The sequence below is a fragment of the Copadichromis virginalis genome, linkage group LG7 (genome assembly GCF_057382275.1).
Source record: "Copadichromis virginalis isolate Kocher_CV1m ecotype Utaka linkage group LG7, C_Virginalis_male_GT1.1, whole genome shotgun sequence".
Taxonomy (NCBI): domain Eukaryota; kingdom Metazoa; phylum Chordata; class Actinopteri; order Cichliformes; family Cichlidae; genus Copadichromis; species Copadichromis virginalis.
The window spans coordinates 49,525,907-49,550,164 of record NC_140624.1 but is presented as its reverse complement, the minus strand read 5'-3'; the positions used below and the strand labels follow the sequence as shown (position 1 = coordinate 49,550,164).

The window sequence follows — 24,258 nt, the reverse complement described above, 5'->3', positions numbered from 1 at the left end:
CGTCGGCCGGGCCGCTCGTTTTGTCAAGATTCACGAGAAAATCCAAATGAGGGTGCATCTCATTCAGTCGTCAAGTGAGTCACATGACCCGAGCGCAGGGGTCTAAGGGCACAAGGGGTTGGAGGTGGGGGGAGGGGGTGCCACAGATGATGGGGGCAATCCCCACCTGCCCCAATCTGCTGAGAGAGGGAACCGCTCTTTGCATAATGGATACTGACTGATGGCCTTTTCTTTTTTCACAAAGGAAACTCCAGAAATTCCAAACTTACACACTTGCCAGCAAGCTAGGTATCACTGCTTCAGATGTGTTAAAAACCCACCAGAAGAAAAAAAAGTTTATTTTTAATATATATATATATATATATATAAATGAGCTAAATATAATTTAAATACAAACCTAAAAACAAAATAAGACAACAACAAAAGACAAAACAATAAAACAGATCACTTCTTAAGCAGACACACACACGTACAGATGATTGGGATGCGTCTTCAAAAAACATCTGAGCTTAAAAAAGAAAAAAAAATTGTCACCCATCTCATCTAACTAATCTTCTGGGGTGTGTTTCTACCACACAGGATCTTAATTCTTGATGCAAGACACAGAAAATAATAATAATATAAAAACAGCCCACAGAGAATCAGTGGGAACTAAGCATATATATGTGTGTGTGTGTGATTACTCCCAAACAGCTACTTCCTGATGAAAAAGGATGAGCTAACTTGTAGCCACACAACCACGGTATTCCTATGTGTAACATCACTGCTGCATTATTCCCCAAATTTAAGAGGTTTTTTTGTAATACTTGTAATTATATCGTATGCAGATTATATATAGAGAGCCCATTTAAAAAAACAAAAACAAAAAACCCCCAAATAAACGTGATTGGCTTGGTATGACTATTGCAGTACACACGTTAGCTGGAATAAGGGTCACACATGACTAGCTAATATGAGGTCAAACAGTTAAGATTTTTCTTGTCGTCATTGTCATCTTCAAATACACAGGTTAATAGTTGTCATTTCTCTCCAAAAGGAAAAAAAAATCAAGACCAAACTACAGTCGATATTAAACACTTGCAAAAACATCCACTGCAAAGAATGGCTTGCGTAGGAGGAAATTGTAAAGAAGCATTGTACTTCTGCTTCATTGTGTGCCATGCTTATTTTTTTCTTTTAGTTGTCACATCACTTTTTCAGTTGTTTTATATTTATATATATTTCCTTCAACAACACAACGATGCGATAAAGTCCTCAGCACGCTCGCTGCTGTGCCCTAAACAACGGAGAGAAAAAAAGGGCAATTGACAAGGCCACTAGTCCATTAAAACATCCTCCAATCCCTCACTATGCTCAACTCAGATCTCTCTCTACTTGAATTCGCCGTTACTCTGCAACGCTGATTCCAATTCAAACTTCCTACTTCTGTTTTTTCTGAGTTTTCAAAGCAAATCGCCTCAAAACGGTGCAAAACAAATCGATCCTGTGCAATAAGGCCTATGACTATAATATCTCATACATATTACCATTGAAACAGGACTTCAAAATGAAAAATTGATAACCAAAAACAATAAATGATAAAAAAAATATAATGATGATGATGATGTGGTTAACAAAGCATAGACGTGCACGGCTTAACAGCAGAAGAGACATTCCGTAGCAAGACAAAAACAAAGGAATTATCAGACCGCAGTGTCTGATTTAATTTCCTAATGCTGCTCCCCCCTCACCCCACCCTCTGCAATATTTCTACTGCTTCTATTGGCTGTGTGGGCCTGAGCTTGGGGAACAGGGAGTTGGGGTGCCAGTGGGGTGTGCTCGGAGTGTGTCGTCTCACAGGGGCTCAAGCAGCCATCTGTCACCCTACTCTAGCCAGCCTGATCTTTATCCCCAACCCAGCCTGGCCCAGCAGGCCCGCTGTCTCATCTCCTCAAAAGGGCTTCCCGCTGGGTGGGGGGTGTCGGGGAGACAAAGGCAGGGAGGAGCTGTGGGGGGGCTCCACAGCGAGGCCCTTTGACCTGGTCCCTGGCCTGGCAGGGCAGACAGCCCAGACAGACAGCACTGTGTCTGCTCCCTGCCTCCTCCTCTCTTTTATCAGCCACACAGACCCTGGGGGCTAACGGAGAGACAGAAGAGGGAAGGGGAGGAGGGGAGGTGTGGCAAACGAACACAATGAAGAGACTGACACAGACCACCCCGGCCCCCACCCGCCCCTTCGCTCTCCGTCCTCTATTCATCTCTGGGCACAGATCTCTCTATTCCCCACGGACAGACCGCTGCCCTCTCCTCCTCTCTGCTACGTGACCCCTCTCTTGTCTCTTCCCTCCTTTATCCAGCAGCCAGCCAAGCTCTCAGGCTCCATGTGGCCGAACACACCCACACTGACTACCTATCAGTTACCATCTTCTCAAATGTGTGCCAAATGTGGCACATGTAGTGTTGGCTTTTTGGGTTACCTGTTAGGAGGCTCTTACATGATTTGTCTGTGGTAGTGGTCACCTTTTCTTATCCGTTTTGTTTTTTAATAATGGAATTTACAGTTATGCTCAATAGCGACATTTACTTCTTTAGGCAACAGAGATTATTACAATGCATAACCAGAAAACATCTGTTGTGTTGGGGTGAGGAGGACACATCTCCTCTTCTCCTGTGGGAGCTGGCACCTAGGCAGTGGTGGTGAGCTTTTGGATGGTACGGTTGTAGTACTGGGTAGTGAGAGCCTCCAGGGGGCTCCAACGGTGCGCATGCAGTTCGATGACCTCCATGAGCAGAGAGCGAGTCAGCGGAGATTCGGCGGGACAAAGCATCTTGTCTCTGACAGCTGCTAAGAGCTCTGTCATCATCTCGGGGAGCTGCTCTTCCAGCAGTCGGCCTGTGCTCTGCAGCTGGTGGAGAGACAAGGAAGGGAGGGTGGGGGAGTAAAGAGGTAGGAGGTCAGAGAAAAGAGTGCGTGTGTGCGTCCTTAACTGAGAACAAGACACAATGTCTGGCACCTTGTTATTGTGGATACAGTCAGACAAGCAGAGGTTCACACACCCTCTGGCCATGGAGATGTGTGCATGCCGAGGCTGCCAGTATGTAATCAAGACTGCAAACATTGTGTTTGCGAGCATCTGGGAACTCTTTTCCAATCAGAGCTCACCTGCCTTAGCCCTTTCTGTCCTTTTAGTTCTAGGTATTACTTTCTGCCGTTTAAAGGATTTATTGCTGCCTGGCAGATTTCCCATTAAATGTGGAGGCTGTGGCTCTATGGGTGATGCAGACTGTATTCGCCCCCACCCCACCCACCCCTGATAACAAGACCCCTGATATAGTTTGCAAGATAGTTGTTCCAGGGGGCTAAATTTCTGTGTTTTTACGTTTACATCCTGCTAGCTTCGTCTAAAAAACCCACTGCAAAGCCAATTAGGTACTTTAACTGTGTTCTTTTATGGCCAGCAGGGGGCGACTAGTCTTGTTGCAACAAGAAGTTCAAATGTATAGAAGTCTATGGGAAAACGGGCCATCTGCATACCACATTTATGACCTGAGTAAATTCTTTCCTAATAAATTTATGATTGTGGTCGCTACTTTCAAGTCTTTCGTGATGTTAAATCCATCTGCAGAGTACAATTTAGTTATGCTTCGACTGATAATGCTACTGATAAGCATATAGTTTTGCTTCCCAGTTTTAGAAACACTACGCAGCAAAAATGCTCAAATTAAGGCTTCAATATGCAAATCCAGAAACCAATGACTGACTATATCCATCTTTTGTATAGAGATCGAAAATGTGATGTAATTTCCGGGGTAAAACCGCAAAGGATTGTAGGTACGAGTGGCAAGCGGTACTAGGGCACGCAGGCTTTCATAAGAAAACAGTCACACAACGATAAAAAGAAACAAAGAATGGCATTATTAACTGCAATAGCCGGTCACATGACAGCCATGGGAAGCCGACGGGTAAGGAGATCGTTTTTTATCGGATTCTGTCGTGGAAGAGAAATTGTTCAAGCCATGTTTCCGAAGTAACAAAGAGCCGACTGATGGCTTCTGTTGTAGTTATTACGTAATTTATCATAACATAATTGTTGATGAGGGTTACAAATAAGTCTTATATTGATTTGAATTGAATTCGTTGCACTATGCTGCTTTGTTCACTGTGGCGATCCAGACTGGGCCCCCTCTATCAACCTGGGTCATACCGAGTTTAAAGCTGCTACCACAGCGAGATTTGATCGGTTAAGTGAGAGAGCGATATAAAAACAGCCGCGAAAAGTCCCGCATATATGTGCCCAAAGTGTTGTATTGAAGCAATCAAGTGATGAATAACTGTTTTCAAGTAAGTTGTTTTGCAATGGTTATTATTATTATTGATTTGTTTTTCACCGAAGCAGCTAATAAAGCATAGTGGATTTTTACAATTTTGCCTGTTTCTTGTAAGATCCTATAATAGAATGAAACAATAATGCCAGTTATAAATAAAGACAATAAATTGAATGAATTACGAAACACTTATTTTATTTCTACTGGATCTGAAAATGTAGTGTAATACTACAACCTGAAAAGACAAATAGATTGTGTTTGCCTGTACAGGAGATAAAGAGAAAAAAAAAATTAACAACAGCTGTGAAATGGAATAGTCCAAATCACCAAAGTAAACTGGACCTGGGCTTGTTGCAGGGATCTGAAGTTACCAAACATTTTGTGAGTGTATGCACCCACACTTAGGACCATATAATAATAAATATGTGCGTGATAAAAGTTGGGCAGCACGCTAACGTCCTTACTCCACTCTGTATGCTCGTATAGGTCTAACCTTTTCACTCCTTTGATTTTTTTCCTCGTACTTTTTTTTTTTCTTGGTTTGCCTTTTCGTCAAGTCTGTCTTTGTACGGACCTGCCGTGTTCTCCGTCGTTTTGTACATAACTGTTTTAGGGGCAAATAAAATGCAAGTAGGGATTAAAACCGCAGAATTAATGATTACCGGTGCTGGAAATGCTAACGCTTGATGCAGTGTTTTGATTTTGCTGCCAGTCGTACCTACAATGCAATGCGCGAAAGTCACGTGGTCTGTCAATCTCTATACAGTCTGTGGTGTCTGTATAGGCGAGCACTTGTGTTTGTAGGGGCCAGTTTGACTTTTGAGTATGAAGACTTGACTTTAAGTAATTATGCATTGATACCTCCATGGAGCAGCAGAGGACTGCGTCTTCCTTAACATCCGTCGACTCTAGCAGCTGCAAAGGACAAGAACAGACACTGTAAGACTTACAAAGCAAAGGGCTGCGCAAACTAGCACAACACAACTCCAGAAGTAGCACAGTAGAAATGATGGAAGATGCACTGTATACATACAAAAACTGATTTAAACCACTTGATGAAGAGAACAGAAAAATGTGTTCATGAGTTCACAAAGAAACGGGGAGGGACCTAATCCTGATTGTAAATATTTTTGACATTAACATTTTAAATCCTGGAAGACAACACACTGAGCTTCCAGGCTGCCAGCAAACATCACACATCATGCCTTCCTTTACGCACAATGTACATACACACGCAGTAGCACACACACGTAAACACACAGCGTGGCCAAAAACAAACAGTGGATTGGGTAAACATGCTAGCCCCCTCCCACCCACTACCACACACACACACACACACACACACACACACACACACACACACACACCAATGCCGGCCCGCATGCACAGATGGGCATACAAATACTCCCCTGAAACAATGCAGGCAGAGAGAGGTAGAATAACATTATGCCAGAATACGAGCTTCTAGGTTCAGTTTACAGCAGAAGCGACTTTGGCTAAATGCTCAACTCTAATGCTGCCTTAGTCTTCATAACACTGTTTACAAAGCTCTGCTTTGATTAAACTGATGGAGGGAAGGAAGTACCATGGAGGAAGGGGGGAGCGTGTTTTGAAAATGAGGAAAATACTGTCACGTATCAATGCGCCGTCCAGCGACAGAGTAAAGGAAAAAATAAGTGAGATCACGGAGGGAATAAACAGGACATCACCTTGTTCAGGAGAACGACCCATAAATCCAATTTGTTTTTCAATGCCAACTGTATATAAAAATGTTCAATCTCTTATATGGTTTATCACCTGAATCTGTATTACCTAACATACTGTCCCACAGCTTAGCAGTGTTGGCTCACTCTTAAAAAAAAACAGAAAAGAAAAGCTTTTTAAACCCACTGCATGCTACCAGACTGCAGACAGACAGAATTAGCAACCAGCTGATGGGCAGAGAGCAGCATGAAGTTGCCAAATCCCGATATTTCACACAGGAATTGGTGCATCTTAAAACTGGAAGTTTAAAAAAAATGGCAGACTGACTCTCCATAAAGGCTCATGTTGCTCTGAAGCTATTCAATGATTAAAACAAACAATTTTGTATGAATAAGTTCACTATAAAAACGGCAATGATATAATATGTGAGTACTAGATAGAATGCATCATAGAGACTCCAACCCACTCAAGTAACCCAACTTCAGTATTTCAGAGCTAAATAACACGATCACTGTGTTTTCATTTTAAAACTGAGCAGACAAACCAAACCCTGTTTAAATGCATGCTTTAGGAAAGACGCTGTGATCAAAACCAGTCATTCAAATGTCTGACTCCTCAGAGGTAAAAACATTTAAAAATAAAAAAGTAATCCTCCACCATTTGATGCTATGCTCCACATTCACTGTGAGCAGGCCTCTTATTTCCACACTGTAAGCTTAATGGTATTCCACCTATCATTTAGGTCCAACAGTTGCTCAGACGTCAGCTCCTCAGTATGCTCAGACGGGTGTGGTGACAGTGTGGCTGTTTGATGTGGAAACTCAAGTCCCGTCCTTTTCCAGAGCAGGAGAACTATGTGACAAGCGGGATTAGCTCATAATGAGTTCCCCGGGGAACCGAGGGAGGAAGTTTTGTTCAATACACTTATAACGATCTAATCTATACTCATCTATCATCGGCTTTCCTATCCGTTGCAATAAGCTTTTCCTCTCTTCTCTCTCCTGTCACTGCTGCACCGTAACACATGGTGTGTTCCAGCTGAAAAATCAGCATTTAAAAAAAAAAAAGTTTTTGAGAGACAGCTTAACACTCAGTCTCTCCGGCTGAAGCTGAAAACACTCGGATGTCTGGTTGGTTATATCATCAAGAAACTAATCTTACTGCCATGGGAAAACCCGGGATTCTGTGCGACTTCCTTTTACAGTATTTTTATTTAAAAGACATCAGGATTAGAAAATACAGCCGTCTTATTTTTTTTCCCTTTGATTGTTTCACAGCACTGAAGAGAAGAAATAAATCCAAACACGGCTCTGTGAGTGACTTAAATGAGTTTGGACTTCACATGTGCATTAGTGCAGCGGTCCCCAACCTTTTTTGCGCCACGGACCGGTTCATGCCCGACAATATTTTCACGGACCGGCCTTTAAGGTGTCGCGGATAAATACAACAAAATAAAACTAGTACCGGTACCGAAAAAAAGAAGATTTATTCATAACACACGTGAAAAGACCCAGGAAAACCGAGTTAACGATAAAAACGATAACAAAATAACACTGAAAACCGATAAAAACCCTGAAAACCATACATTTCACACCTGAGCCTCAACTCTCGCGGCCCGGTACCAAACGACTCACGGACCGGTACCGGTCCGAGGCCCGGGGGTTGGGGGCCGCTGCATTAGTGTATCTTCAAGGTTGTATCTTCAATAACTGCAGCACGGGATGAAGCAGAGCGAAACATGCTTTATTAAAAACACACAAACTCGAAGGATTCTGACGTAGTAGACAAAACTGGAATTCACGCTTCAGGACCAGCCCCATATTTGTCTGGTATCTGTTATAATTTAATTTAATTCAGTTTTATTTATGTAGCACCAAATCCCAACAACAGTTGCCTCAAGGCACTTTATACTGTAAGGTAAACACCTACAATAATACAGAGTTTAACAATGTAAGACTGTTAAACTTTCCCCCCCTTGAAAACCCTGAAAGCTGTCTTCTGAACTGAGTGGTTTCTGTCATAGAACAAAATGACTGAGTGTGCATCAGAAGTGAGCGGAAACTATTCTAATGATCGTCTAACCACGTCTTTATTAATACATACTGACGTGTCAACTTGTCATTAAGAATACAGAGGTTGTCAAATCTTAATGGGGGAAAAAGTTAAAATCCACTGAACAAGTTAGTAAACAGCTACTGGTAGCTTTCTAAGAGGGAAGCCAAGATACCATATAAATAGGTCCTGATGTCACCACCGGAGGGTATGTACATGCTGTCTACCAGGAGTGACTGCAAACCAATATCCTGATGGCAACTTCTATGGGTCACATGATGACATGATGATCTTTTGGGGTAGAATCATGAGCCACACTGCATCACAGTTTTTCCCCTTCATTTGAAAATAACAGAGTTGAACTCAAGTGATTCAATAATTGGTAGTGTGTATGATTACTGGTACACAAAGAATGTTGCTTTAACTCAAGGCTAAAGGTCCAAGTCAAAAATCTTTTATATGATTTTTATTAAGTTCTGACCTGAAGGGTTTTTGCCAACCTTTGTTACCATGGCAACATATTAAAAAAGAAGTAAGCCCAAGAGACAAAAAGATAGATGAACGTGTCATTTTAATTGTGCTACAACGCATGCACAGCTGTAGAACGGGTCACTTAATCTAGCAAAAAAAGCAGCTAGTTGGTGAGCAGTCACAGATCAACTGAGCTAAAACAGGACAGCAGGTCCTGGAGCTTGAGTCAAAAGTAGGACTCAAACAAATGCAAATATTGCTCTGTAATGGCAGGATGTGTCAATTGGAAAAAAGTCATTCGTTTTAAGGTGTGCTTTAAATTTAATTTTACTTGAGGATTATGTCTTTTAGTTTGTTCTGTGTGGGGCAAATCTTCCATTTGATTGGAGCTATAGCAGCCTGTCAGTTATTAATGGATGGGATCAGCACTCATTAATTTGCTCTGGCTATAGGAGCTGGCATTTAAGCCCAAACACTAACACACCTTTGCTGTTACCTGATCCTGTTGTGCAGGCTACGTTTACTGGAGAAGTGTCTCCTCTGCAGGGACATATGTATGCATATGCAAACACTTAGACCGCATGTATAAGGCGGTGTGCGTGTGCATATGCAAACACCTATTGCACATAGCTTGTAGCAAGAATCTGACAATCGCATGTTACAACAGGACAATCAAAACAGCGGCCAGATCAAAGTCACGAAGACTGTCTCTAGGAAACTGATTATTAGACCGTTTATGTGGGCTTGAAAACACACACACACACACACACACACACACACACACACACACACACACACACACACACACCATATATCCTCATTATTAGTGTTTAAGTTGTTCACAGGCGCCTTCTGACCTCTAGTCTTCTCGGGGCTCCCTTCATACTGCTGATGTAGATTATAGAGGCGTGTTTGTGTGTATTGCTGACTGGTTAGTCCACACCCTTGGTCATGCTGTTGAGCCTTTTAACAAGCCTGAGATAAAGCCCTGGGCATACCCTCAGACAGGGTGTGGATGGCTTAAACTGTTTGCGATTGTTTTGTTTGTTAATGAGACGCCAGGTGTGTTCAAACTACACTAGAAATATGGAAGTGAAACAAAAGCTGAATTTCAGAATCCAGCCCTCCACCCTCACCAGAAAAATGCACGCACTGTGTAGGAGTTAAAAATAATGTCACCAAATATCCAGCATAGATGCTGGGAGGCTGACGCCTCTTTGCCTGCGAGGAGGTCCTCTGTTTAACCAGCTCCGACTGTTGGGCTGTTGCTCCTTTTGTACTACATCACTTGATCTGGGGCTTGGCTAAGATCTCACTGGCTAGATTTTCTAATGCCTGGAAAAACAGAACAAAAAAAGGGGGTGCAGAGGTCTCCAATTACCCCACTTGAATTTCAATATGAGGAAATGTTCTCCAGTGATGCCAAAAAATTACTTGTCTCCCTGAGGGCTGGACGATATGTTTTCAAATCAGATGCGGGGAGGTTTGAAGTGTCATTACACGAATCCTTTTGTTCCGTATAGAGTTCACTTCTATCTCCTCTCACTCATGCAGCCAAACCTCACTCTCCTTCTGCTGATCCGACAACAAATAGAACTTCATCTCACAGCTGCATGTGGTGCAGCAGATGATAGAATTTGTTAATGTAAAATCACATTAAGAAGATACAAACAACAAAGGAAATATCATAAAGAATCTTACTATAACGACTGTAGTGTACGTATGACTGTCTCTGCCCCATCTCCTCCTTATTGGGTGGGCCTATCTGAATGAAACTTTGTCACACATACAGCAATTTTTAATTCTCCGTCTTTTTAAAGTGGATTTCTTATAAATCCCAATTGTTTTGATTCTCATGTTCATCATCCCTCTGTGAATGCCATGTTATTCTATGTGGTCCGAAATGCGTGTCTGCGGTGGACGTTTGTTCAACTCACCGCTAAATGTGGGATGAAGAATTTGAAAAATTGCCGCTAGCAAAAGAAGTGGAGTCTGCCTCTGTGAGTTAATGCCTACTGCGATCATTGAAGGGAATACACACTAACCCTCACAGCCTTATTCAGTTATTTGACTTAGTGTTGCCATGTGATTCGTTGATTTAAATACTTGCGTTAAGGAGCAGTTGAACAGGTGTACCTAACCAAGCAGTGATGCTATTTTGTGGATGTGTATTTTTGGACAGTGTTCAGACTAGTTCCTACACCTGACCTTGTTTTTCCTCTCTCGTTCAGACCCTGTATTAAAACCAAGCTTCCTCTCTGCTGGTTTCTTTTTTACCTGTTGTGCCATGAGTTGACAGTCAACCTGAGCCACAGTCTCCCCCACTTCCCCTCACCTCCCTCACCTCGCTTGCTTCCCCTTTCAGTATTTCATTTGTCATTAACCACTTCTGTATCGCCGTGCGTCTGCTGCGGCTTCCCTTAATGGTTTCCATGGAGACCGAGAGACCGTGTCTAAGTGAGCAAGACCAGCTGATGAGAAGTGAACCTGGGGTCACAAAATTTTACTGGAACTGATGGTGTCTTGGCTGTTTTTGCACCACTAACCAAACAGAGCTGTGGTTTCAAGAGTCTAGACTGAGTCTGGCCAAAAACAGGAAACTCTGATTCAGTGCATGTATTGAACTGAGCAAGCACGATACAGAGACGCAGCCGGGCACTTTCTTTTATTCGAAAAGCGTGAAAGGGGTTGATAATTTTGGCTAGTGACCTAAAAGAAAACAGATACAAACCTCTCGTAGACAAGTGTAGATGGGACACACCAGCACCCTGAACGGCTCGCCGGAGCTCCTCATGGTACCAAACACTTCGCACAAGAAGGTGATGAAACCCAACCACCGCTCCACATCTGACTGCTGGAGCTCCTCGCGACAGGAAAAATCCCTCTGAGTGGAAAAAGGATGCTTGGTTAGTTTAGAAAACACACTGAAACATTCCCGGTTATCCAGCTTCAGTAGCTGTGTAGTACAAGTAGGCAGTGGGTAGGTAGGTGTTAAATTCATAAGTGAAGACGGTTAACCATCTTCCTGGCAGAACCATTAATCATTATTAACAACTTTTCCATCTCTCTAATGGGATTTTTTGGTAGGTGGCACATATATTAACCTTGTTCCTCAACGTACTTGAAGCCAAAAAGCAGCTTGAAAATGCATTAAAAAAATTCCCAAATTTCTTTTAACTGCCAGAAGTGGATGCGAGTGTGTTAATTTAGTTTGAAAGTGAAGTGTGGTGAACTGTGTGGTGCTGTTAAAGTGCCGGGGTTAATATGTGTTAATGCTTAATGTGCACTTGTAAAGATGTTATTCAGCAGATTAAAGTGAAACTTTATCAACAATCAGAGCCGCTCGCTCTGCTGCCTGTTGGGCTGCTGAACGGCTACACTAAAAGTCTGCCTGTGCACAAACAACGGAGACGTAAAGAGGTTTGGCAGGAAGCTCCGCCCATTTAAAAACAAGCGCAACACGCGCTCAAAATTAAACTAAAATGATTCAGCAAATTATCATATCATATTATAATATCAAAAGGTGTCAACAGTAATAGACAAAAAGGGGCCCCTGGGACTTCTGAGCTGTGTTAAATATTTCATTATGAGAAAGTCTGACTATGTTCAAGCAAAGCCACAGCAGACGCACAGTAATTCCACCCCATACTGAGATCCAGGGGCCTGAAAGCAGCATCATTAATTAAAGCTTTCATGAGCCCACTTATGACATTTAAAATGTTTTAAAGCAAAAAAAAAAAAAAGTCAAAATGTCAAAGACAAGGGGGGAGGGGGGGCATGCTGGCTGGCTAGCTAGGAAGTGGATTTTAAAGTGAGGAATAAAAGAAAAGAAGGGACCTGACAGCTGAGATGAAGAGGGGGTGAATAAAAAAAAAGGGGGGGGTGTAAAAGGATCAAGGCAAGATTCACTGCTGCTGGATTTGGGATAAAAACAAGTTTAGCATCTAAAGGAAGAGGTGGAAAAACACTAAAGCTCAAGGGAGGAGGAAAAAGAAGAGCGTAGGAGTACAGGGGGGGGGCATAGAAGCGGATGGGTTAACATTTAGTCCTTGCCGGCATCAAGGATGTGTTGTATGTCTACTTCTAGTTTGTCTGCTGCTCTCAGGAGTTTGCGAAGGGCGAAAGGAAAAGTTTGGCGGGTGAGAGATGCACTTGGGAACTATGCAGGATGAAGTAGTGAGGCAGTGGCCTGTGTCATTCTAGGTGAGGGGAGGGTGATAAGATGGGGCAGCTCTGGAATACAGAGCTCATGAGGGATGAGGAGGAAGGGGGAGTGAAGTATGCAACGGCGAAGGGGATGTTTTCACGGAGGGTGCGAGACTGGAACGGTGCAGTTAAGTGAAGACACGGAGAGGAAAAAGGGGGAACGGGTTTCTTTCTTCCCCCCTGGGTGTTTAGATTAGCTGCTGTGCCCACTGACATTTACGGCGTCTCACACACAAACACACACAGTGGGCTTCCACCTGAACGTTCTCAAAAAAGCAAAGCTTGAAAGTAGCTGCTGAAATGACAGATTATTATGTTAAAACAGGGGTAGGCAACTCCAGGCCTCGAGTGCCGGTGTCCTGGAGGTTTTAGATGTGTCCATGATCCATCACAGCTGATTTAAAGGGCTAAACGACTCCTCAGCATTTCTTGAAGTTCTCCAGAGACCTGGTAATGAACTAATCATTTGATTCAGGTGTGTTAACCCAGGGTGCGATCTAAAACCTGCAGGACACCGACACTCGAGGCCTGGAGTTGCCTACCTCTGTGTTAAAACATAGAGTATAAAATATGATGTTTAATGCTCATTTAAACTTCTTGTTTACAATAACTCATGCATTTCAAGGCATAAAATGGCAGGTACAGTCAGGGGGATTCAAACATTAAAGCAATAGACTGGACAAAAGATTTTCTGGGTCATTATTGCTTCATCTGAAAATGCTGTTTTGGTTAATCAATTAAAAGTGTTTAGTCTATTCCCAAAATATATAAAAAATGATTCAGACTAGAGGTTTTGTTGCTCTACAAACAATTAAATATGAAACTGTTTTCTGCTTAATTTTTAATGATTAACTGCAAAAATGGTTTAGCTGGAAGCTCAACAGTGTGACATGGATTTAAAATATCTAAATTCAGATTTACCAGATTTATCATTTTGACCAGTTTATCATAGTTACTCATGTTCTCACAAACAGATTGGATACAATTGCCAATGCCACCCCATTCACTTGCAGACTTACTGACTGACTCCATCTGCCTTTTTTGATGCAACAACGTTGTTTTAAAAACACTAACTAACTGCAAGTGGTCACAGACCTCATCCCCATCTTCAAAGCAGCTATTTCAAAAGGCAACAGGCTCTCAAGTTCATTGCACATGGCTGCAAACACTGTTGTTTTTTTAAGAACAGTTTAGCACACAACGTTTTTTCAGTAAAAGTTACTATTTAAAAAAATCCCCCCCCCCCCAAAAAAAATAAATAAATAAATAAATAAATTACACCTGCTTCAGTATTTAGAGAAAACATTAAGGAGCCAGGATAAGCTTTGGACGCCGTTGTTGTCATCTCACCTGCAGCATGTTGAGCAGCAGCGATCTAAACTTGGTCCCCTCCACCATGAACAGCGCCATCTTGTCGCAGAGCCTCGCAGCTGTTGCCGCGAAGCTCCTGTCCGACACGGCCTTGGAGTAGATCGCTCCGACCACCTGAGCGAGGGTTTCCTCCGAACGGGCTGAGGACTGCGCCTCCTCCATGAAGGACGCCAGCTGTTGCTCTACTCCACTGCTGTTGCTCCTCATGCTGTTGAGAAGCGCCACTAGTCGGTCCATATTCCGTGATCCGGGGCCCGACTGCTGCACGCATGCTTCCTCCTGAGGGGAAAGATAATGCATGTAAGTGGTTGGTGAGGATAATGATATTAGACTCAGAGCACAGTAGATTTCAACACAAATCAGATGTTCCTACAGAGAAATAAATGTCAGCTAATCTGACACATGAGTTGCGATGAATGAAAAAGCAAGTTGAGTTAATGAGAATGTTTAGGAAGTTTATACGTCATGTTTCTTTCCTTAGGGAACAGTTGCTCTAGTTAAAGTCCTGAATATGTGGACAGACATATTAAAGCTCATTTGTAGCTTAAATAGCAAATGCTTCAAAAATGGTACAGTTTCACAGTGATGCATTACTCTGACTAGTAATGATCTCTCATGTGAAATTAAACACCATTGAACTTTTCTGTTTTGGGTTTTTTCTGTTTTACTAAGTTCTCTCACAGCGGAGAAAAAGTCCTGGCTTCAGTGCCAGTCATTGTTACATTTCTTGTTGAAACACATCCCAATAACCTCTGACAGTTCCATGTTTGGGTACAGACACTTCTTGTACTGGGTTGACTGACTTGGTCAGTGGAAAAAGGGTCAGCAGTTAAGTTCAGTGACGTACACGGGCCACAGCTTTCAACATTTTCTTCTTTATAAGCTGTCATATGATGATTTTTTTTTTTTTTTTTTTTTGCTGAAACATTCCTCTTCTATCATGCAATGTCCTTGACACTCCCACAGAAATTGTCACAGAAACTCTAATTTACATTCATAACCACTCAAGATTTTTCACATAGAGCACTATCTGGGGTGTCATTTTAAGTGGATAGCCACCCTGGCTCCGATTATTGCTATGTTGGCTCAGTAGACATAGAGTGAGCCAAGGCAGGTATGACTGATACTGTATTTCCAGTTTTCCTATATCCTTTTCCAATAACGTTCTGGTTCAAAGGCAAGTTTATAACTATGTTTATAATTAAGCTGATTAGAAAAAGAGAGATAAATCACAGGTATATCCATTTTTCTTACATTGAGCCTTTGTACCTATTAACTGTATTATTAACTGTATTGTTACACATTGTTTTCAATTGTTAACTGTCAATGCCACTGGGAAAAAAAGTGTAGGAGTATGAGTGAAAGGAGGGAAAAGAACAAAGCAGGCAGTGGGTTCGTTATCATTTAAAAGGTGGTGACTCATGGCACAATTATAATGTGTTTCCCTTGCTCAGCTACCATTCTAACAAAGCAGGGAAAGGGTTGCAGAGATGCACCTCCTAAACTGGTGACCAGAAATAGGACGGGCCCACCTGCCCCATCCCTCTCGCCACAGAGGAATCCTGGCAGAAACTGATGCGAGGAGGCCAGCATGAGCAGCAAGGTGGCCGTTTCATTTCACTCGATTTCAGGTGGCTCGAGTATTGGGGAAAAAAAAAAAAGTAAAAAATTGAGTCTGATCTAGCGGGAGGCCCTGCTGCTGCTCGTATTAGATGAATAAATTCACCTTCCACCTGTTCCCTGCTCATCTCGCCGTGTGCACGCAGAGTTGTAGCAAAATATATGTGATTTAAAATCGTCTGCAATCAGACTACTGCCAAGCAACAGATTGTGTAGCCCTGCTGAAAACGCGTGACTTGTAACCCAGTCAAGGTTTTGCAAAATGTTGCGAATACACCAGGTTTTGTCACCAGTTAGGAAAAAACGTTATTGCAAACAACGATGATGCAAACATTAGATGTATTTCTCGGTGCATCCCATCAACCAAAAGTTCCCTTCTAGACTGGTTTCACTGATTCACTGGCATCACAGAGGGTATATTTACTAATTCCTGCCTTGCTGCATCTTGGGAAGTCCCGTGTTGTCAAATCAATGGTCTCCTGGTGGTAATGAATTAGCTGTAAGGAGAAAAAAAAGGGGGGGTAGGGGGGCAGCTACAGTTGGCCAACTCATCAGTTTGGGGCACAGTGGAAAACATCAAAAACTGTTAAGCTAATGCTGGTTTAGTTCCTTCACCTCCTTAGTGAGAACATGTGCTCCCCAGTCTGGGTGTGTGTTTCAACCTGAATGCTGTAAAAATGAACAGACAAGCAAGGCAGGGAGGAAAGTGTTTCTCCATGTGTGTACATAATGACAGTGCACCCATGTTTTTGAACTTAATTAAGGTAATCATGAGAGCAAATGGTGTCGTGTGACTGTGTTTGTGTGTGTATATACACATCGGTTCTTGTTGCTTTAATACTGACTGACAGTCACTAAGCAGCTTTTCAGTACCTTGTCCTTTAGTCTCCTCCTCAGCCTCTCCTTTGACGACTGCAGAAGGCAGATTTTGGGCTGCTCCGACTGGCCCTCGCTGGCCTTTCCACTTTGCGGTGTGTTGGGAAATTCCTTGTAAGCCGTCAGATCGGCGAAAGCGGTCGTGTTTGCCGTCGAGTCAGATTTGGGTGACTCACTGAGACTCTTGCTGCTGCAGTCTAGAAGAGGTCTCATGTGCTCGTCACCCAGTTTTACATTCTCAGTCTCTTTGTCTTTGGTTGTTCTTGGGGGTACTCCTTTATCACCGGTAGTGTTTGTCTGTCCATGCCCCTGACCTTTCTGATTGTTGTGCCAACGCCGGTTCTGGCTGTATCCGTGATGTAAGGGCCCTCCTTGGCGCTGCCCATGTCCTCCTTGATATTGGCGTGGGGGTCGACCGGCACAAGTGTTTCTGTTATCTCCCTGTTCTGCTGAACTCTGCTGTTGCTGGTTTGGGGACTGCTGCTGGTTTTGATCCCTCTGCTGCTGCGGTGACTGAGGCTGGTTCTTCCCTCCTCCGCCACCTCCGCCGCCGTGAGGCCGCTGCTGTTTCCTGAAATGAGGGCAAGTTTTAGGTGCAGTGTAATGAAATGGCAGCCGCCTTATATCTTAAACGGCTCTGTGACACTGTGACGCACCTTCTCACAAAGATCAAACATTATTCTTGTGAGAACCTCTACACAAAAGCACTAACCCACCACTACTGAACTACATCTAGAAAATCAAAAGCCCAGTGCCTGCTTACATGTGGACGCACAGTGTGTCTGTGTTTTCCTGTCCTGCATTGCTGTGTCCTTTTGCTGCACTGGCTCTGGGCTTGACAAGCCGCTGACATATGGTCCAAGGGATTACCGGTAGTCACCCTGGCACTGAGAAGGCAACCTATTATTTGCCTCAGCCAGTGAACTAGCTCAAAGGGTAGCAGCAGCTAGCAAGCATTTGTTTAGATATACCTAACTGTATCCATGTAGGCAATTTAATGTTAATTTTTGACTGATGTGATCTGTAAATGAAGGAAATGAAATCAGTATGTTTAGCATATTGGTGTAGGTGGTTACAAACTTTACTTGCAAATGAACAGTAGCTAGTTGCCAAATATTATAAATTAGCATCTATACGGTTGTTTAACTATTGTACATGAACCCAGTAAAACGTATACAATGAAACGTCATGGTGGAGGGGTGGGGCGGCTGTAGCTCAGGAGGTACAGCGGGTCATCTACTAATCAGAAAGTCGGTGGTTTGATCCCTGGCTGCTCCCGTCTGCACGTCAAATATCCTTTGGCAACAGACTAAAACCAAGCTGCACTCAGATGTATCCTTTGGAGTATGAATGTTAGATAGAAAGCACTAGCGTTTAAAAAAACAAAACAAAAAAAGGATAAAAATTATGCTCGTGTGAATGAGGCAAGTTGTATAAAGCACTAAGAGTGTTCAGTTACAGTATAAAAGTGCTGCATAAAGACAATTTAAATAATAGCTTAAATCTGGAACGTCAAACTCATTTTGCGTACATGGTGGGTCACACCACTCACCTGTCTGTCCATGTATAGACGATTAACTACACATTGAATCGCTCAGATATTTCATGATATTATTTATTTATATTTAGTTTTTCTACACTTCTGTAGTTGAAAGAAATCTATCAGCGTGACTCTTTGGGCTTAAAATGTAGTTAATAAATGTGCAAAGTTACAGAACAGAAAGTTTTTGTTAATTCACAGAAAATGTCCTTTTTTAACTTTGAAACCATTGTTTTTTTTTTTTAAAAAGCAATAAACCCCAGAAATATTTCTCTCACTGAATTTTTTTTAATCTATTACTTAAATACTTAAGTCGTATAAATGGCTGTGGAGGAGGTCTGTCAGCAGCAAACTCTGTAAAACCTACGAAGTTAAATGTCTAAAATTGACACCGTCCTTCTAATTTTTCAGAACCATCCAGTGGGCCAGATTGGAGTCTCTGTTGGGCCAATTCTGGCCCCCGGGCCGTGTTTGACACCCCTGACTTAAATGGTTCAATTAACTGGTAGTGGCACGCTGATAGGCATAGCCTGTTAAGTTACTAAATAAATTACAAAGCACAACAGACTTTATGTTGGATTTAAGGCTTAGTTGTCCAACATTTGCTGGATCAAGGTTGTCCTGTGAGGATCGGCTTTCTCTGTTTTAAAGCAATGTAAACTGAAATATTCATGGTTTGGGGAGAGAGTTTTGCGCATGATATTTAAGGAATTTTTTTCTACAAATAATTGATTCCATCAGTAATAAAAAAAACAATTAGCTTTTTTTCCTGTCTGGCAGCTCTCTCGGTAAAGGAGTGTTTGTGTGAACGTATTTATCGTTTTTGTGCGTGTGTTCATGTGGTTTATGTCTCGCCCGGCCTCCCTCCTCCACTCTCTGGGAGGTTGGAAGACAGTTCATCTTGTGAGTCACCTCTGCCAAAGAGCCTACCTTCATCACTTCATAAATATTCCGTCTTGGCCTGACGTGTTTGTAATCGCACTGCTAATTGAAGCGGTTCCCTCTGTAAAGAACAACAGCGCCTCTTTCACAGGAATGATTTTCTTTTGCATCAAAAAATTACCCTGTAACTTTTCCTGTATTTAAAAAAAATATATTTATTTTTTTAACCAGTGCTTTATTTTAATCACTAAATTATCTGGCTTATGGTCATTGTGAGCGACCAATTTAACAGTCCCCGCTTTGGTGTCCAAGTTATTTTTTACATTTTTGATTAGGCTGAGCTGTAAACAGATGGTCCTGCAGTTCTATTTTTGAGAGAGTTTACACCTGAGGGGTATTTACTGTAGGTTTAAGACTAAAGAATCAGATGCCTTACGGATTAGGACTTCAGTGCTAATGATGATGTTTAATTTGCTAAGCTGCTCACTGCAAGACAAGAGAGCTGAGGAATATGACACGTCTGTCTTTGACACACACACACACACACACACACACACACACACACACACACACACACACACACACACACACACATACTCTGATTTGATTCATTAGATATTTACAGTAGCTGTTAGTTCAGGCTCAACACTAATCCATTCTGATCTACTGGTGTTGGTGATGAGGGGTGAAAGTGAGAATGAAATAAAATGTAAATCATATTTAATGACTGTGAGCTCTGCGGTAGAGAGAGCGTTGCTCAGATTGACCGCCCATCAGTCATATTAATGCCAAAGAGATGTTTGCATTAGGGATGGGGCCACTGATGAAATTTCATCTCGCACTGTCTTGTTACTTGGAAACAGACCTGACTCTGGCGTGACCGAGCTTCTAATGAAATGAGAAATTACTTCTTTTTTTTGTCTGAGGATGATGAGTTTGGTAATATGAAGGTATTAACCGGTTTAAATTAGTGTTTGATGTTGCCTGGCGGGCTCCACCTCCTCATTATATGGAGCCATTTGTGTGTTTGATTGAAGGGGGGGGGGGGTGAGTACCACACCATTATCTGACCTCTGGGTGTCTTGAGTAGAATCAATCAAATGCACTTTCCACCGTTTTGTACTCAGGTCTCGTTCTGAGCATCTTTCTTATGTTGTCACTAACCTGGCGCAGACTTGACGCTTTCCCCCTGGGCCAGTAGGCAGAAGTACGGTTAACTGGTCTCGGGTGAACTGATCAAATGCTCTACAGACAAGAGAGATGGGGATGCCACAGTGCAGGTGATTGGAAGGATGGATGAAGAGTTGAGTACAGTGGCAGCAGTTTGTAGAAAACAGCAGGGGGGATTTAATGGAGAGCGTAAAAGGAGGAAACGGAAGGTTTTAAGAGAAGGAAAAGCAAAGCGGCAAAGAGGGAAACAAACAAAAACTACAGGTTGATAATGGTCATAAAATCAACAGGCACAAAACTACAGAAAGAATGCTAAGGTAACTAAAAAGGTGAAATTAATGGCCAGACATGATCATTGGAGGAGGCAGGATGCTGATGATCAATCACGACTGTTGCCGTGCACGGTTATGTGGATGGAGAATTCATGGAACCACCGGCTGACCCAGACTGGACAATTGATCGGCCCAGGGGAAAGACGCCCGGAGGCCAGACGAGTCAATAACGGGGCCAAAGCTTCATAAAGAACACAACACGCTGGCCTAATGGACTGTGGGGAGATGGGTTTCGACTGCTTGACTGAATATTTGCATTGCTAAGTCTTGAGATTTAAAAGTCCAAAGCATATTGAGCGTGTGTGCATACATGCATGCAGAGCTTTTATTGATTACACTCAGTAAAGCAGGCGTTTCATGGTGGGTGCAGAAGAAGCAGCAGACCTCTTTCAGATGTCTGTCACACACCATTTTCTGTATAATGCATTCTATGTTGATGATTTTTTTTAAAAATAATTTTGCAGTTTCCATCACTCTAAATTTGAGAATCACTCACATTAAATAATTTTGACTATTTAGTTAACAAAACAAAAGGAAAACCCTCAAAATATTGGCTATGGTTAATAGGAGGGTTATCAATTATTCAGTATGGCTCATTTACCTGATGTTGGCTTAAAATGACATGTCATATACACTCACAGGTCACTTTATTATTTAAAACTTGCTAGTATTGGGTGTAACCCCTTTTGCATTTTCCCTTAATTCTTTATGACACAGATTCAATAAGTTGCTGGAAACATTCCTCAGAGACTTTGGCTCATATTGGCATGACGGCATCACACAGTTGCTGGAGTCTGTGCATGCCATCTGAGTGCAGTGAACTCATTGTCATTTTCAGGAAACCAGTTTGAGATGATTTCATGTGATTGGCTGATTAGATATTTGCGTCGAGCGTGTGGCCGGTGAGTGTGTGCATACACGCGATAAAACAGGTGCTATAAATAATCGCAGTCGTTTTGTAATGACAGCTCTTCAAAGACATCGCCAAGTGCCACACAATGCATTTACTTCACAGGCTTAATGAGTCACTGAGCGGGGATAAGCCCTGATATGAAATCGTGAGTTCAGCAGGGCACATAAGGCTCGTACTAGAACTGAGATGTATAAAAACGGAACCAGGCCTACTTTCATCTTCATAAATCTAACAGAAAGTGTGCATTTCTGGTTTTCTCTTTTTGTATTTTTTTGTTGGTGCACAATTTCATGCCTCTGGCCCCAGATGTTTACTCATATTTGAGAGCATAAAAATCATAAAGATAGCGGAACTGTTAGTCATTGCGGTGACATTTAGTCCCACACAAACTGTTTTTAAATCGTTTCAACTCTCAGTTCAACAGCTCCAATGACACTTAACAGGTTTCAGCTATGATGTGTTGTAAATGGGATGTTTATCATCCTCGATTAGTGTTTGTTGTTTGTTTAGTCATGAGTACAGTTAAAGTGATGCTGTGGAGAAAGTGCACTTCTTCCAACAAAGACAAAATTAAGTCAATATGTGTAAAAAGCTTCTTGTTAATTAATAGAATGGGGTTTTTTTTAAAGAAAGACTTTAAGGTATGATGAAGAAAGGATCTGCTATGCTCTTTCTTTCCCCTTTTTCTGTTTTGAAGCAGAAAGCGGTAAGCAGCACATTCCAGTAAATCACAACTAATTTCAGCCCTGCTTGACGTGCCTACTAAAGTAGAAACACATGCACTACCTCCCCTTTCTTTTCCTTCCTGCCACAGCCAGCCTACACTTTTCCTTTACTCAATCTCTCAGTCCCACTCTGTTTCTCTTTCTTGAGCTTTGTTCAGCGCAGCCTGCATGCCTCGGACAAATAGTCAAATGATCAATAGTTATTTCCATATTTCAACATCTTCTGCTTTTAGCACGTTTGCTCATGTTTTTTTTCTCCTTCTCCTACCTCAGCTGTGTTGAGACATTAGACAAAATAAATCACTAAATACAACGTTTGCATTTACAGTGACTGCTGGTGTTTAGTTGCACAATTACAGGAAAAGATTAGCATGTTTTACAAAGAAACAAATGTGGTAAATGCATTTGATGAGCAGACATGTTAAGCTTTATAAAGACCTTTCACTTTGTTAACTGGCTTTGCTTACTAACCACATGTCGGTAGAAAGGCTTTTAGCTTTGTAATAGGTAGCTCTGTTGGCATGACCCAATCATATCACTTTTTTTTCATTCTCCTGACCCTCTACATATAAAATCTGCACCTACTTTTAGCCATTCCACTTTAACTCTACTCCACACTCTTCTTCTCTCAACTCCCAGCTTTTCTTTTTCATTAATAATTGTATTGTTTAAAAAAAATAATAATTTGCTTTCATGTTTGGCTTGTGAGAACAATCACGGCTTTTTCCTTTTTGCTCCCTGCTTTTCCAGCTCTACTGATCCCCATTTCATGTCCGCCCAGCTTTTTATCCTCTGCCTCATCCCTCATTTGACATGTTTCATCCTTAGCTTCATTTTGCTGTCTGTGTGATGCTTCTTTTTAGCGTAAAGCAGTTGTTTACTGAGGACCAGGGGGAAAATATGGAGTTAAACTACAGTGAATTAAGATGATTTATGAGGGGCAAAAGAAACCATAGTTTATCATTCATTTTTAATCAACTTCCGAAGAAGGTCAGGCCAAAAAAGATTTACAGACAGTTTAGTTCCCAGTAACACAACCGGGTCAGCAACCCTCGGTCACTAGGGGAAAGACCCCTGACAACGATAGGTCGTTAGGGAAAAATGTGTCTGGTTGGTGAGTAGTATGCAGAGGTTGCCAGCTGTCACTAGGTAAAATTGATAGCAAAGAGGCATAAGTGCTGCCCTCAAAAGCTCTTTGTGATTGCTTTGGTTATTAGCAGATTCCCGTAATCACCTGTAATCTGCATGGAAGATGTTGACTTGTCTGCAAACGCCCCCCACTTACTCAGCTAGTGGTAGGGAAACTGTGAAAAGGGGAGTGTACTTCTTTCCCTATCAACTAGATGTTTCCAGAGGGCTGCCTCTAGGCCTGTGTGACTGTGATGCCTTAGGGTGGTAGCTAGCATCACTGGCATCAGACCCATAGTAGCATGATAGGATCGATACTTTGTATGGAAAGTGAAAATCACAGTGGTTTAGTGGTCACAAAAATGTGTTCAGAATTGAAGGTAATTCATCTCATACAGTATGATACCCTGGTCTCCCTTACACAAGCTGCCTTTGCAGGTTAAAAATATCAGTATTGGTAATACTGGCCATGTATTGATAATGGTATTGGATCAATACCAAAATTTGATTGCACAGCACTAGTGGTAGCCTGGTGGCACCTTTGACAGCATGCACTCATCACTGAAAGAAATTTATGGTTTGAAAATGTGAATACACTTCCAGAGTCCACCATCAACAAGTCATTCAGCAGAAACCTGTTTGCCAAGTAATTCATTGTGGTTAAATGTAAATGAATGTAAATTTAACAGAAGGTTGTGACAAGGTTTTCTTGTCAAGATCCCTCTTCGCGTTTAATGTTATTCCTTTTCAGTTGGATTCAGGCGCAGATGGCTGAATGCAAATGTTGGCGGCAGATTCAAATTTATGAGACGAGAGTTGTGTAAATTCCTGACAATTGTGCATAAACCAGACACAGGCCAGCAGTTTCTCTATGTAAAACTTCCCCTAACATGTAAGCTGTAAGACTGCCTGGGAGCAGAGTGCACGAGAAAACAGGATGGTCTTGTGTTAATATTTCCCATT

At 42.1% G+C, this 24,258-nt stretch overlaps 1 protein-coding gene across 4 annotated transcripts in view; it reads right to left on the bottom strand.

Annotated features, from left to right (window-relative positions):
* Positions 1 to 291: 291 nt before the first annotated feature.
* Positions 292 to 24,258, bottom strand: part of ctif (CBP80/20-dependent translation initiation factor) — a 62,215-nt gene continuing 38,248 nt past the window's right edge. For 3 of the 4 annotated variants that reach the window (XM_085463915.1, XM_085463913.1, XM_085463912.1), the window contains exons 9-14: positions 20,192 to 20,272; positions 16,603 to 17,176; positions 14,089 to 14,388; positions 11,264 to 11,416; positions 5,167 to 5,220; positions 292 to 2,885 (exon numbers count right to left, since the gene is read on the bottom strand). In XM_085463915.1, the coding sequence (XP_085320041.1) occupies positions 2,664 to 2,885; positions 5,167 to 5,220; positions 11,264 to 11,416; positions 14,089 to 14,388; positions 16,603 to 17,176; positions 20,192 to 20,272 (1,384 nt within the window). In that variant the 3' untranslated portion in view covers positions 292 to 2,663. The remainder of the gene's footprint in view (positions 2,886 to 5,166; positions 5,221 to 11,263; positions 11,417 to 14,088; positions 14,389 to 16,602; positions 17,177 to 20,191; positions 20,273 to 24,258) is intronic. The other variant, XM_085463914.1, reaches the window with a different exon arrangement.